This window comes from Gopherus flavomarginatus, chromosome 4, assembly GCF_025201925.1.
Source record: "Gopherus flavomarginatus isolate rGopFla2 chromosome 4, rGopFla2.mat.asm, whole genome shotgun sequence".
Taxonomy (NCBI): domain Eukaryota; kingdom Metazoa; phylum Chordata; order Testudines; family Testudinidae; genus Gopherus; species Gopherus flavomarginatus.
In genome coordinates this window covers 3,760,203-3,776,121 of record NC_066620.1, presented here as the reverse complement: position 1 = coordinate 3,776,121, position 15,919 = coordinate 3,760,203, and the positions used below count along the sequence as shown (strand labels likewise).

Genomic DNA, 15,919 nt, shown 5'->3' with positions numbered 1-15,919 from the left:
TCCCCCTGGGCAGGGGACAGGAGAAGAGACAACCTGTGACAGACATTACTTAAGGCACGTGAAGGTGTTCAGATACTCCAGCGATGGGCACAGTAGAAGCACCTATATCAAACAGAAGAATACAGATGACCATTTTTTGTCCTGTCCCCAAAAAGAGAGTCAACTGCTCATTAGAACTCATCGGAGACGATACGTTTTTCACAAATATGTTGCAAAAACCATGACTTGACATTTTTCAGCCAACGCTGCAATTTGTACACCAGTCGCTGCTACTCCTAGCAGCTCTGCCTGTTTGAACTTGCAGGCGCTGCCCTCTACAGGACTGAAGGTGTTCAGACCCTCGTGGGCTCTGCGATCTGTTTTACTCTCTTAATGGATCCTCTGTTGGCAATGGCTGGTAAAGAAAGGAGAGGAAAGCTCATGACACAACCCCGCATGGATTTTAATTGTACTTCAAAACTGAACCCAAGTTACGCACGCCCCAAAAATCAGCAGAAACATGCATGACTTTTTCTTAAAAAAAAACAAACAAAAACACACTTTACAATTGAATGACTGAATCTCCATAACGCATTAGGAACGTAATAACAAAACCACAAAGACGTCAGGCAGGGGCCAGCATCCAACACCTAGATTTGAGAGCACCTCCTCACCTATTGAATAGATCATCTGCACTAAGTAACCCAATTCCAACTCATCCTTCTACCAGTGCATTCAGGAATAGGGGCAGGCTGTCCTGTGCTGTTTGCCTGCCTGGGCTTGGCCATTTGAAAAGCTAATACAACTCTTTAGCATTGGGAAGTGTTCACAATCACTTCTCCTATAAAGCTGCTCATTAATAGTAACACCACCACACTGCTCTTCCCGCAGAGGATCTCAAGGCACTTTACAAAGGAGGTCAGTATCCCCATTTTACAGATGGAGGAACTGAGGCACAGAGATAGGAACAATTGGCCGAGGAGCAGAGCTGGGACCAGAACCCGGGTCTCCCAAGACCTAACACTTTCTACCAGTAATGCCGCAGGCTAATTAGCACAAGACAGCATTTCTTTACCTGCCCTGCTCGGTGACGAAATCCACCCCCTGATGACCTGGTGCTTTGTGCCCTGAAAGGGCCTCATTTGTCAGCTATTTAGCTGGGTGGGCTGGGACTGTTTCCTCTCAGGACTGTACGTTCTGCCCAGCAGAGCCACTTCCACACGGAACCACCCTAGCCAGCACAGCAAGTGCGTTCGGGGAGCAGGGGGTAACACTCAGCCCCCCAGCACCTGGTCACCGCACCATTGCCACTCCCTTCATACTGAGCCTGCCCGACCATCCGCTTTTGTGCCACTAGACTTCTCAACATGCCCATGTTCCTGGGGGCAGCAGCTGCAGCGCTGACTGGTGCCTACAGGTATCAGATGTTGCCGTTGTGGGCAAAGGGTCCCACAGTGAAGACCTTCTGTGCAGCATCACAGGCAACGCTGCTCACTGGGGAGGACAAGAGGAACACGCTCAACGACTGTTCCAGGAGTGATGAGCGGCTGGGGGCGAAGAGCAGTGTTTGAAGTCTCCCTTTTTCTGGTGTGAAACGTCTTTTCCAAACCACACAGCCAGACACTCAGTTCTGAAGAGCGGTGAACGCAGCCAGAGAGCTAAGCCGGCCCCATTGGTGATGCCCAGATACAAAGGGGCACAGAAGGGTCTGGCTGACAGTGTGAAGACCGTATGATTGAGCAGCAGGCCAGTTTCCACGCATACTGGATAATAAAGGTCCCCTGATCTGTTGCTTCTCATGCAGCCACCACACAGGTGCCGCAGCAGCGAACACGCAGTTTCCTGCTCGCTCGCCCTGTTCCCCTAGCTGAGGTGCTGGGACAGATGGTGGGTAACCCACCTTAACGCGAGCTAGCGACAGATACAGAGCTTGGTACCTCACCCATGTGATACCTTCACATGGACTTCCAGGGACAGGGACATGGCCTTGGTCATCAGCTCTGAAGTCATCTGCTGGCAAACAATGACTTGTTAACACGTCCCTGTAACTGAAAGCAACAGTCAACGCTGCACTGGAGTTAATGAAATCCTAGGGACACCATATTAACTGATCAGCACTCGTGCACCTTCCAGAACAGCTGATGATGAAAATACTGATGATCTGTCTCGTAGAATTGCTTGCTCATTTGACAGGTAGGTTGGGTGCAGGAGCCCTCCGTCACTGGGAGGTGTGTCCAGCCCTCCATCTGCAGGAGGCCTGGGGTTTCTCGGGGGCACAGAGCTAATGGGGCCGGTGGGTTTGGGGATGAGCCTGCGCTGCACGGTGGCTCATCGTTCCCAAAGCCAGCACAGCTTCAGTTTCCTAGCGGAGGTCCAGCACCACCACCCCTGGGAAAGAGAGCAGCCCAGGTGAGTGACTCCCACCCACCCAGGGATGCAAGGCCAGGCTCCCTGGAGAGAACGGTCCCGGGTGCCTGCAGCGTGAGCCTGCTCCTCAGGGGTTCACCTGAGTCAAGGGCAGTGTCCCCCTCCCGCCCGCTCTACGACAGCACCAGGCTGGAGGCCCCGCAGTCCCACTCCCAACATGGCTACACTGACGCCAGGGACGTCTGGAGTGACCAGGTCCCTCACTCAGGTGCCTAAAAGCCTCAGGGCCGTGCCAAGCAGCTCAGTGCTTATCCTGGCCTAGAGGAATAAGCCCCAGCCACGACCCCCAGTCCCATGTGACCTAGTATGGGTGGTGCTGTCGTACCAGACTTCCTGTCCCCCCGCCCTCCTAGCTTTTCCAGGGGGCCCAGCCTGCTCCCCGCCAGACCACACAGCCGGGCCATCCCAGGGCGCTTTAGAATGATTGTGTTTGCTCAAACCTGCAACCTCAGAACCAATGTTTTTGGGTGTTTGCCAAGAAACCAAGTAAGCTGGAGGCTCTGTAGAAAACCCTCCCCCGCCCCCTACCTTTGGCATCACTGCTTTTACGTTGTCTGCGGTGCTGATGTAGCCGTGTTAGGCCCAGGATCTTAGTGCGAAAGGCTGTCAGCCTGGCCGGAGGTGGAATCACACAGGCACGTGTGTCTCTAGCTGTATCCACACTAGCCTCGTTCCCAAGCAGCCACCTCGCTCAGGTACGCGCCAGTAGCTGCACTGCCCCAGCTGGAGCTGCAAGAGCCGCCCGGCGCTGGGAGTACACTTCCTGCAGGGAGCGCTGTCCCTCCCTCTAGGCTCTCTGCACAATCCACGCTCCCTAGAGGCTGCCCCTCCGCAGCGGGATGCCCGTGCCCCCTGGCGGCCCGGCCAAGCCAGCATTAGCAAAGCTGCCCAATGTGTAAGTGAAGGGGGAGCAGGATCGTGCACACGCTCTACCTGCAGAGCAGATAGAAACATCGCCCAAGGCAGGATGGGCAGGGCGTGTTCACAGCTCAGTGCTTGAGACACACACGGAGGGAGTGGAGAATGAGGCTGCAGGGCTCCAGAATGACCCTGAATGCAGAGCAGAGGGTGGGCCCACTGCCCCCTGGCACTGCCAGCTCTAACCAGCACAGGCCCCTGTCCCCACGGGGAAGAGGTGGACCCAAATCAGCGGCCCGGGGAAACAGAGGAGTGCAGCGGGATCGTTGGAGTGCAAACCAATGGGACAGGAACATCTAGAGTGAGCTGGAGCATGACATGGGCCAAGGGGCAGGTTCCCGCTGAGAAGTCGTTCCTTTCCCACACGGGCCAGGGGCGGGGCGGGGGTGGGGCTTCTTTGCCATATTCTGACAAGTTTCCAGCTGCTGTCCGACTGGACAGAGGCCGGCTCTGACTCTCTGGCTCAGAGAACGCAGCATGATCCAGGGCCTGGAGACAAGACAGTCAGGAGACGGGTTTTCTCCTCATGCCACCACTAATCCCCAGGATGACTGTGGCCAAGCCACTACCTCTCCATAAAACAGGGCACCTTCGGGAAGCAACGGGACCATGTCAGGTTGCTCTGACTGATGGGCTGGGCTCTTCTGGGGGTCCCCCCCATCCCCACAGGAGGACACGGAGGCCGGTGGTAGAAGAAAAGCCGTTTATTTCATAAACGGAAGTTGTATCTGTAGGGTTTTTCTTTTCCAGAAAGATAAAGCATAATCTGTGAACAATGACAGCTTCTGCACATATATATATATTTATACTATCTATACAGCCTTCCGCATCACCCCCCTTCATGCCAGAGAAGGCCACAACTCCAATGGTAAACGAGCAAAAATGCAGTTACAGACAATGTGCCCCTCCAGGCCCAACACACACAGCCAGGCCGAGCCGGGGTGGCCGCGCCCAGCCCCAGCCAGCTCCAGGGGGGCACTTTGGCTCCAGTTTGGACACTTACTTTGAGAACCGTCCCCACTCCCCCTGCTGCCATGTGCACTGCCCTGCCAGGTCGGGCCTCTCCCCATTCTGGTAGTGCAGCGGACGGGAGCAGCCCCGCACTGTGAAATTCTCTCGCACCGAGTGTGACCGGGGAGTTCACCCAGGGCCAGAGGCAGCACGTTACTTCCAGAGGCACTGTTGGCACCAGAAGGCAGCGTGTGGGATCCCGTCCCCGCCCCTGGGCTGGGAGATGCTATTTCCCGGCGTGCCGGGCTGAGACGGCAGGGCCAGGCAGGTGGGAACGCTACTACCGGGGAAGGGATGGGGCACTGCACACAGCATATCCCTTCACACACCCAACTGGGTCTGTCCACCCTCCCCAGGGGCCAGGCCTTCAAGATCCACTGGGGCCTGCCGTATCCTTGAGGGTATGTGCTAGAACAGGAACAGAGGTAACGGGACCTGGGCCCAGGGACAGTGGCCAAGCAAGTTCAACAGAGTCACGGAGCAACCAGCCCTAAAAGGAAACTTCCCTTTATTGGAAACTAGTGAATAGCCCCCGCTGGTGTCTGGGGGCCCCCGGCATGGCTGGGGCAGAGCAGGGAGCGGCGGTGCGTGTCAGAGCTGGCTGGCAGAGGAGAGGTGGTGTCATGTTAGGATCTAAGATGGGCTCAGCAGCACGGGGGCCACCTCTAGTCATAAGCTTCATCCTCGTCATCAAAGAAGAAGGAATCGCGCTCTAGATTCTCCGATTCGTCATCATAGGAAAAGTTGTCGTCATCAAGGTCTTCATCATACTCCTCCTGCCAGTCTGGGACATACTCCTCATCTTCCTCATCCTCCTCCTCTTTGGCCCCCTCGTCTGTGTCAGGGGAGTCGGATGCCCCATCGAACTTCAGCCTGCGCAGAAGCAATGAAGAGAGTGGGCGCACGCCAAGCGTTTCCTGCCTGAGCCGAGCCTCAGGCAGGCGGGCAGGTCCGGGATGCAGGACTGAGCTCAGAGACTGGCCTGGTGTCCTTCCCCTCCACCCACACTCATGGGCCATCGGGGGCACTGTCTGGCTCCCCGGCCCGAGAAGCGTTGGGTGATCGGAGCCCTCTGCATCAGCACAGCGCAGGCTGCTCCCGGGACAGCCTGTCTCCTGCCAGGCCTGATGGAGCCACCAATCACAAAGTCAGACACACCAGCTCTGGCAATGGCTAGAGCCCAGGTCTCTGGAAAGAATTCCAAGCCCTGCCTGGGAAAGCGGGGAGATCCACTTTCATTGAGCCCACAGATCCACCAGCGTGGCTCCCTGGGTCCCTAGGCCCATAGCAATGAGCAGACTGATCAGACCTGGCTGCCAGTTTCCTGTCTCTGACATAGGGGCCAGTGGTAGATGGACCAGGGAAAAGGGGTGAAAACCTCGCAGTAGGCGGGGTGAAAACTGGCCCCCTGCATCTGGTGATCTCCTGATCCCTATTGGCTAGAGACTGTCCAGCCCTGAGCAGGAGCTTTCCATCCCTTCCAAGCATTGTTAACATGAGCTATGACAGCTCTCCCCTGGCTAGCCATGGAAAGTGGCCGTTCCCCGGCTGACTCCTGCTACATTCTGGCCTCAGACGGCCGCTGGCAGGAAGTCTGCAGTGTGATCACAGCTGGCAGAGGCTTTTCTTTCACCTGCTGTGAAGGGTTTGAATTTCCCTTGTTCTCATGCTAGGAGACAGGGAGAACCGAAGCACCTCATCTGCTTTCCCTGTCCCAGGCTTCAAGTCACAGACTTTTACCATCTCCCCTTCGGTCTCGTCTCTAAAGCAAACAGTCCTGATTGCAGCCTGTCTTCACAGAAGAGCTCTGCAGGCCCCTGGCAGTTTGTGTCACCCCCTCTAGCGCTGCACTGCCTTGGGGGAGATGCGGTGAGCAGCACTGCACGCCGTCTCCAGGGGAGGCCACCCCAGAGATTTCTCTAGTGGCATTACCGCTATTGTGTTATTCGCCTTCCCGTTCCTCAGTGGTTGCTTTGCTCACACCAGTGCACTGGCTGCCTGCAGGGAGGCCTGGTCCCTCTACCACGGCGACAGCGTAGACCCAGGAAGGTGTGGGAGCCCTGAGCTGGCGTCACAAACACTTGGGCATCCAGTCGGAAGCACCAGCATCCTGCTCCTCCCCTCCCTAGTGTCCCCCGAGAAAGAAACTCACTCTTTGTAAAGTGGGGCTGCATTAGGCACATTTGACAACTTCATCTCTCTCTGGTCAGAGCCTGGCCGGGCCTGGAAGCCAACGCGGAAATCCTGCCAGGATGGAACAGTCAGAAAAAGAGACAGAGGCGGGGCACTTCCCCCCCCACACTCCACGGCACAGCTTAGGGGACAACGCCTGCCCTTCCCTCCCACCTCACCCACATGCCCCAGCTGAAATGCAGCTGGTACCTGAGTGGAGTGCTGCAGGATCGCGAGGAGCCGCTCCTGGATCCTGCGCACCAGCTCCAGCCCAGTGTTAAAATGCTCGGCTTTGAGCAGCCGAATGGAGGAGGCCAGGTCTTGACACTGCAGCAGAGTCTCCTCTGGAACACAAAAGAGGCAGCGTTACACAGCATCCCTACTCAGGGGCCCGTCACCAGAAGCGAGCGCGGATCCCCAGGTGAACGGGTCCACCCCCCCGCCTGCAGGCACAGCGCACTCGCTAGGTGGCCTGCCGGCAGCAGCCTTCCTTTTGGCAGGGCTGGGGTGGAGGGAGTGCTGGAGACTCCCTCTTGTTCTGCCTTGGCTTGCCAGCAGCCAGATTAGATTCCCAAGCTCCAAGGCCAGAAGGAACCATTGTGATGGAGTCTGACCTCCTGTACAGCACAGGGCACAGAACTTCCCTGCACGAACTCCTGTCTGAACTAGAGCAGCTCCCTTAGAAACCCAGCCAACCACGGGTTAAAGATTAACGCTGATGGAGAATCCAGGACAACCCTCAGTGAATTGTCCCAGTGATTAATTACCCTCCCTGTTAAAAATCTGTATCCAGTCAGATAAACCAAGCAGAACCAGGCCAGAGCAGCTCCTGGATGGGACACCTCCAACCCAATAGCAGGACAGAGCTACGGAGTCGGTGAGCACGCTTCCCTCGCTGTGCAGCCGCCCGCCTCAGGGAGCAGCACCATCCCCCTCACCCAGAAGGATCTGCAGAGCATTGGTGTGTAGCTCCAGGTTCTCCGTCTGCTGCTCCATGACATCCATCTTCTCGGTGTCCTGGTTGTAGTAGCTGTAGACAGCAGAGTAAGCCAGCACCTGGAGCAGCACAGAGCCGGCTGTCAGCGCCCAGGGCAAGCACGGACAGAACAGCTGGGGGATCTAAGCTGGACGTTCATTTCTGACTTCACCTGGCACTAATGGGAACGCCCTGACCCACTGCAGCGCGCTGGGTGGGCTTTGACGGTCCCAGCTCTGACCTGGGGGTAGCCACCCAACATCAAAGCGTGGACAGCATGTGAACTGGCACCACAGAGTGAGCAAACAGCGGGCAGGGATGGCACAACCGGCGCCAAGCAAGGCACACATACGGGCTAGCAGGGATGCCCAAACTAGACGTGAGCATGGTCACGAGATTCATGGACGTGCTGAGTTAAATCAAGGCAGGAACTAGCCAAGGTAAAGGTGGAAGAAAACTTAGCCTAGCAGCAGACAGGAGAGGGCAAGGGGGCTCCATAGGGTTACACAGCATCTCAGCACAAACACGTTCCCACAGGCATTCCCTATCACCAGTGCCTCTTGCAGGTTCCATGGACGTCCACAGGAGAACCCGATCAGTGGTCCTCCTTAAGGCCCGAGGCCAGGAGAGCTACATGTATGTGACACGCAGAAGTTGGTTTCTATGGGGGTTGCACATGCTACAGCGATGACAGGAGGATGGGAACTGGGAATAAGAACGGAATGATAGAAGGGCTTGAACGGCACCTGAAGCCTCAGACCCATTGGTAGCCAAGCCAGATGGAGAGCAACAGCAGCACGAGCCCTCGTATTCACACACAGCTCACATAATCTAAGGCCAGTTCCCTAACGGCGGACGTGCTCTCCTCTCTGACGGGAGGTGGCTGCATTTGCCATCGAGACAGCGAGTGGGAGAGCCTGAAAACTCTGGACCTGTCTAGCTAAGAACAGCAGGATCTCTGTAGAACTCCTCCGCCCCTGGAGGACGCTGGATCAAAGTGGTAGCTCTTGCAGGGCTTTTATGGTTTACTAGGAGTGACGGAAAGTGTCCCTATCAGGCAGCCAGGTTTCCAATCCACTCTCTCCAGCATTACACTGCCCTTTACGACTTTTAGGTTTGAAAGTTCTGGGCATTTCCCAGGCCCAGGGGGCACTGCCCAGATGCCGACTCTGTTCAGCCAGTCTCAGGGGTACATTCCTTTCCCCGTGGTTTACTGACCAATTAAATGTTACAGATTGAGATGAGCCCAGAGGAGGCTGCTTTCCAACCACTGACCAGGAGATGGGGCCAGACGGAGCCACTCTCGGATTGTTATGCATAGATAACAACTGACAACATAAAGCAGGGTTCATTATACTCAAGGGTGCTGTTCAGGCCTTGAGAGAAGAACTGAAGACAAGAGCACAGTAGCAGGGAGAGGAAGAACAGGACCGTTAATGGCAGATACACTCTACTGTCATTTACACGTGACAGACAAAACAAGACAAGTTTGGACAATGTGATGCTACCCAAGGGCTCAGGTGCCAGCCAAAACCCCCGGGTAAATTGCCTTCTCTATCTGGAAAGCATGAACACAGACACGTTACCCAGGTTAGAGCTGCGGGAAATAGCTAACACAGCTAACCAACCATTGAAATATTTCTGAAAAAACATGCAGAAGTGAGTGGCGTCAGGCACGTGCAGAAAACAAAGGAGGTACCGACTTTTAGAGCAGGATTGGAAGTAAACAGAAGAGGAGCACAGAAGAGCTGCCACAGGGCCTGTTACCTTTCCTGAGAGTTCAGAGCAGAGATGCACAAAGGTGTTCTTTACTTCTGGGGGAATTCTGCGCTACTGTGCATGTGCGTAATTAATGAGCCCTGCACATTTTTAAATTTGTGCACAGAAAAAAGCATCTGCCAAAATGTTGCTGCAGTTCTGCCTTTTTCCCACCAGAGGGTGCTGTGGCAACTGAACAAAGCAACAGCTCCCCACCAGCAAGGGAAGAGAAAGAGCCTGCCTTCTTCGCAGTGGGCCAGGTTAGGAGACAGGGGCTATGGGGAGACAATGTGGGGTACTGGGGCAGGGGTCAGACAGGAGCTCATGGAGGAGGACAGACTGGGGCAGGGACTGAATGGGAGTGGAGGTGCAGGGCCACATGGTGATGGGGGAGGGGTGCAGAACTACATGGAGATGCGGTGGCTGGGTGGGAGCACAGAGACACATGGGGAGTGGGGTGGCTGGGCGGAGGCACAGACACACGGGGATGGGGGGAGGGGGTACATGGCCACATGCGGAGGGGTGAGTGGGTGTCTGAGCGGGGGTGGAGGGACACATGGGGGTGCAGGAACACATGGGGACAGGAACAGATGTGCCTGACTGAACGGGAGAGGCCAGGGTTCAGCCAGGGTCTGCATGGGGGAAGCTCCCTAACAATCCCTCCTCGCCCTCCAAAAAAAACTTGTTCCATACTTTTTACACCCTTACCCAACAACCTCCAAGTTCACACCCAAGGAAGTTCCATCATTTGGGAAGTCTCAATGTGGACAAGGCAACTAGGTGCACCCTTGCACTGACACTAGGGCATGGACTAGGTAACTTAATAGGATTTTCCCCTCTCCAGTGTCTATGGCTCAATGACAGGTCAGTCTGGTCCAGTAGTTAAGACACCAGCCAGGACTTGGGAGACCTGAGTTCTAGACCCAGCCTTGCTGCATGACCCTGGACCAATGACTCTCCTCTCTGTGCCTCCATTCCCCCTCCAAGCCTGTGTCCATCTTAGCTATTGGGCCTGCAAGCTCTTTGGGGCAGCGACCATCTCTTAGTGCCCAGCACCATGGGGTCACTAAGCACTGCTGTAATACCTCAAAATAAAGCCAATCAGTCTCCCGCTCCTCACGCATTTACCTTCCGGGCCTGTTCCAGGACTTTGCAGGCATCCACAACGAAGGTCAAGGTTCGAATCTGTGGCACCTCGCTGATAGCAGAAACTCTGCTTCTTAGGTTCATAGCAAATTCCTACAACCACCAAGAGCAAAGTCATCTCCCAGCTTCACCCTCCACCGGCTTCCAGATCACTGCCCCAGCCAGAAGGGCTCAGCCTCCCCTCCTCCTCTTTACGAAGGACTGAGCTCCCAGGTTCAGGGAGGTTTCTGCCTCGTCCCTCTGTTATGATCACACTGCCAGCCCAGTTATTCTGTTTGGTGAGCTGCGCTGAGCGATCCTGAGTCTGCTCAATGCAAATAGCTTGTGACCGATTGTGCCTTGCTGAGACCGAGGTGCCTCCTGCGACACCACCCGTCTCCATCTCACCCGCCATGATGGAATCTGCACCTAGAATTGCTGGGGAATGCCTGACTGACCACCTGTGAAAACTGACTCCCGCCCCTCACAGCTGGTGAAGTCTAATGAAGAGCTAATGCCCCATGAATTTATACATTGCTCCATGGCAGCAACCACCAGGCCGATCCTGTCCTTCTTCTTGGCAAGGTCTTTGAGGAGCAGTGGCAGCAAAGTTCCAGCAGCTTCTATCCCCTACCAGTGGCCTGCACAGAAGTCTACACATCCTTCTTGGACCTGACTTGTTCTCTACCAGCCCACCAGCCTCATCCCCACGCTCACACGCTCCCAAGCAGAGTCGGCAAAGAGGAGCAAACTGTGAGAGAATTTTATCACACGCCACAGGGGAGGGGGACACGCTCAACTCCACCACACAGATCTGCAGCCCAGTCCTCAACTCCAGCCACACTGGAGTCTGAATCGCCTGCTGTGGGCACCTGGGGTTAGGAGCCAGGGCCTGTGCCCGGAGTGTGGGAGGAGAAGCCCTCACCCTTGCTTGATGATGGAAAGTGCACCTCTCATTGTAGTCCTGGAAACGCTTCTCCTGCCGAGCGGCTTTGCTCACCTGCAGGGAAAGGCAGCAGTTACCCGGAGTGGCAGATCTCTCCATGGCGGGGTCAAAACAAGACCCACAACCACCAAATGCCACAGGCCTAGCACGAGAGGTGATCCCCAGAGTCCCGAAGTTTGTCCTCACCCCAAGGAGTATCCAAACCGCTTGCACGCAGCAAACACTCACCATGGCCGAACAATTGTAATAATCCTTGTGCGTTGGCTTCCAGGGCTTGAGACAACGCCAGCAAAATCCATGGTTGCATTTGGCACAGGTCATGCTGCACAGGAAGAAGAGAGAAGGGGAGCTGAAGTTGGCCTGATGCAAGATGCAGTCCCTGCAGTACCCTGCAGACACCTGCCCGGTTCCTGGGCACTGGAATCTGGCTGTGGTGCTGGCGTACAGGGGCAGCTGAGTCTCACGTGCTCAGCTCTGCATGCTTTCCTCACACACCAACCATTATTTTTATTCTATCACAGTTACTCAGAGGCCCCAGTTAAGATCAAGGAACCCAGAGTGCTGTACAAAAATAGAGAGACCCTGTCCCAGTTTACAGTTTAGACTGAAGCAAAAGAGCGTAACGAATAAGCACGTGCAGTGGAGGGGAAAGAGGGCAAGGAATTGGAAGATTTCTTAATGATAATCTCCTTTCTGCTACCAGCATCTCTCACAACTCCATGACATTTAGGCTGCTCCTCTCTGCGTTGCTGTTCACAGAGGCTGTCCAAAGTTGCAGCATCACAAGCACTGGTCACCCCCCTGCTCTTGCTTGCTGCCAGAAGAGTCTTTCCAAAGCTGTTCAGAACTCTTAGATCCGCAACTTCCATGGGAGAACAGCAGCTCTGGAGAATTGGCATACAGCCTGCAACACAACGATCCAGCACAAAGAAAATACTAGACCCTTCGGCATAACGCCCTGCAGGGTGGGTAGAATTGTGAGAGATGCTGCCAGCAGAAAGGATGTTATCGGTTAAAAAAAAGAAAAAATCTTCTATTCTGCAGCCCAGCGTCTCCCACAATTCTGAGACGACAGGGAACTAGCAAGCAGTGAATGGAGGTTGGGAGGGGAAGGTAAGAAACCGAGCAATGAGACAGAAGAGGGAAAAAAGGGGACCACCCTTTTTTGTAAGAATTGCTCAAAGGTCAACATCATTTTTGGACCACCGCCTGCAGCACCTGCCTGCCAAAGGAAGCCTCTGCTGAGGACAGAAAGTCCACCTTCTTGTGACTGATGAAGGTGCTGGCTGGCAATCAGATGGCTGCTCTGCAGATGTTCAGTGTGGAATATCTTCTTTGTTCCATCCACGAGGCAGCTAGAGCTCTCGTGGAGTGTGCTGATACCCTCCAGAGCCGGGTTTCTGATGCCTTGTAGGCCTCAATGATACAGAGCCGAAGCCACCTAGCGATGAACGACTTGGAAACTGACTCCTTGACATTTAGGCTGGCAGGACACAAACAGGGCACCTGACCTCGTTGTGGATTCCATGAGCTTGATGTAGTTTTCCACCACTTTCCTGAGCTCTGGGATGTGTCACTTCTTTACCAGATCTTGCGGCTCCAGGCAGAACAAAGGATGGATGGCTTCTTGGGAACTACAGAAGGGAGAATTTACTTCATGAAGAAAGAACTCTAGTTCTCAGCACCACTCTGCTTCCTGTACAGACAATAATGACAGATCTGACAACCATCTAGCAGATGCAACAGCGACAAGAAAACAGATTTTTATGGATACTGAAGTCAAGGGCTTGAAGGGATGATATGTTAGAGCCTTCAAAACCTGTAGCAGATCCCATTTTGGGAAGACTGGCTTGACCACTCGGAGGAACCTGGAGGTCTGGGGGTTCTCTGCCAAGGATCCCGCAGACCCCATAAAAAAGATGAAAGCAGAAACTTGGTGAGCTGTGGAGCTGGACTGAAGGCCCTTGTGTAGGCCTTCCTGCAGAATGTCCAAAATGGCTGAAATCCCCCGTTTCCTGGGGTCCGCCCCATGCTCTTGGCAGCAGCCACTAAACCTGGACCAGATAGAGGAGTATGAGGCTCTCTTGGGTGCTAGCAAAGTCTGGATGACACTGGCAGATTGATGGAGAATGGTTCAGGCTCTCTTTTCAATAACCAAGATGTCAGCTGAAGCCCGGCTGAATCCAGAGGAAGGAATGGGCCATGGGAGACAATATCTGAGTGTGGAGGCAACAGCTTTGCCCACTTAGTTATAGTGGGTCTAGGAGTTGATGAGGGTTGTTCTAGGTATTGTTTGGAGCCCAAACCTTTCAGCATCCTGAGGCAGCTGAAGGCTGAATGCGCTCAAGTAATGTTGGGTGTTGAATGTTCAATGCCACTAAAGTGTGTGCAGCCCAATGGGCATTGCAGACTCAAGGGACCAGGGCACCATTCCTGTAAGTGGAAACACATAGACTCTCAAAGAATAGCTTTGCTCCCTGACCTGTGATGGAGCCAGAGCATGACTACTAGAAGACACCCAATCTTGATGGCACAATGCCACGTGATGGGGAATCCAGCCTTTAGTCCCAAGGGTTAACTACTCGCAGAAAAGGATGCTTTATCTCCCATCTGAATATTCTGCTTTGAGCTTCAAAGTCCACCCACCGGATCTTCTGCTGCCTCCTGCTGAATTAAAGAGCCCTCTAGCATCAGAAATCATCTCTGCAGGCAGGTACTTCTAGGCTCTCTCTCTTGTCCACTAAACCCCTACACACAGACTGGGTTGCTTTCGTCTCTCACGGGGAGACAGGTTTTCCAGGCCTCATATAGCTTTGGCAGCTCTTTGGACAAACTCCTTTTAAAGTGTGGGCACCAGAAAAGGACAACGGATAGCTTCCAGGAATAGTCTCAGAAGCACCCTAGTCACATGTGATGCCACCTCCCTACTCCTCCTCCCTGTTCCCATTTACACGTGTAAGGACCCACAGACTTTTTGATACAACATCACACTAGGGGCATGTGTACAGTTGATTTCCTCCACTACCCTCAAGTCCTTTCCAGAAGACAGTCTCCCAATGCTGTATGGGGATCTACATTAATTCAAGGCCCTATGTCTAGGAACAAAGAAACCATAAGGGGTCTATTATGGACTTCTTGAAAATCAGTCCTGAAACCTGGGGTTTTTCTTATTTGCCCCTACAGCAAAACTACCAAAACGACCTCAAAGAGGCTAGAGAGGGTAGGTGAATCAGAATTAAGAACCTTGTAAAGACATGCCCACGCCACACACTAGTTCTAGTTCTATCGCTGTGCTAACATAGTTTACGCTGAAGCTAGCTCCTAATTAAGGCGCAAACATAAGAAGTGCCCAACGAGTAGGAAGTTGAGAAACCAGAGGAAGTTTCAGTTTGCTGGTTTGGTGTGGGAAGGAACCAAGGGAGGCAGGAACATAGCTTACCATGGAGCGCTCCACAGCTCCAGGCAAAGGCCACATGCTCCCAAAGGTCAGAGGGCTCTGCGCTTTGGGCTGTGCACAGAGCAGGGATCTGCACTGATAGCACTGGAAGGAGAACACCTGTTGCCCCTGTGCCTAGCAGTGCTGACAATTTCCGTGCTCTGGGGTTCGGTTTCCCATTTGGAGCAGAAATCAGTGAGGTGGAGTCGGGCGTTTTCTTTGCGTAATTTGTGATGAAAACAGAGCTTTGGACAGGGTGGTAAAATATGGCATGAGCAACTCTATCCTGCAGAACCTCAAAGCACTGCTCTAGCTGCAGAGGCAGCTCTCTGGGGCCTCTGTGGCTCACAAGTCTCATTGCTTCACTGTCTCCTCGTCCTCCCTCAGCACTCTGCCTTGCAAACCCCTCGCCCAAGGCTGCTCGCTTGAGATTGCATGGCCTGGACAGGTGATCCTCAGCACTTCAGCTGTCAGACAGGGCACTTAACCCCTCAACATCCTTCACGGGTGCAGTTACTGCATGACACCTTGCGCTCGTCCCATGGAAAGTTTCATCCTCTCTGCTCAGACATCAATGACCCCCTCTCTTGTATAAGCCACTTGCACCTAGTGCCATAACACTGTTCTCCTGATCATTAGCAAGCACAGAATGTGGGTGGTCTGGCTCAAGTCACTTGAAGAGCAGCGTGGCAGAGCTGAGCATCTCCTGCGCTCCAGCATGCAGACCAGGCCATGTTCCAGTTGTGGTGAGGTGGGCACCTGTCCACTGAAAAACAGACTAAGACCTACCCACTTATATCACGTACAGCACTGCAGAGCCATCGGGTGGGTTCATTCTGGCCATTGAGGACCTGGGATCAGCAAAGGGCTCCGCAAATCCCATGAACCAGAGCAGCTCAGCAGTCCAATGGGGTAACAAGACAACAGCACAGACGCTCAGGACCAGCAAAAACAGAAACTCAAGAAATTCATGGAGAATAGGTCCATCAATGGCTATCAGCCAGGAGGGGCGGGGAGGGTGTCCTGAGCCTCTGTTTGCTAGAAGCTGGGAATGGACAACAGGGGACTGACTGCTTGATGATTCCCTGTTCTGTTCATTCCCTCTGCGGCACGTGGCATTGGCCACTGTCAGAAGACAGGATACTGGGCTAGATGGACCTTTGGTCTGACC

The 15,919-nt window shown here is 54.2% G+C and overlaps 1 protein-coding gene across 4 annotated transcripts in view; it reads right to left on the bottom strand.

Annotated features, from left to right (window-relative positions):
• Window positions 1-4,013: 4,013 nt before the first annotated feature.
• LOC127049855 (cullin-9-like) overlaps window positions 4,014-15,919 on the bottom strand; it is a 71,862-nt gene continuing 59,956 nt past the window's right edge. For 2 of the 4 annotated variants that reach the window (XM_050951148.1, XM_050951150.1), the window contains 7 exons: window positions 11,541-11,634; window positions 11,292-11,366; window positions 10,370-10,480; window positions 7,446-7,563; window positions 6,718-6,851; window positions 6,488-6,579; window positions 4,014-5,208 (listed from right to left, as the gene is read on the bottom strand). In XM_050951148.1, coding sequence (XP_050807105.1) covers window positions 5,001-5,208; window positions 6,488-6,579; window positions 6,718-6,851; window positions 7,446-7,563; window positions 10,370-10,480; window positions 11,292-11,366; window positions 11,541-11,634 — 832 coding nt within the window. In that variant the 3' untranslated portion in view covers window positions 4,014-5,000. Of the gene's footprint in view, window positions 5,209-6,487; window positions 6,580-6,717; window positions 6,852-7,445; window positions 7,564-10,369; window positions 10,481-11,291; window positions 11,367-11,540; window positions 11,635-15,919 lie in introns of those variants that run through there. The other 2 variants (XM_050951151.1, XM_050951149.1) reach the window with 2 other exon arrangements.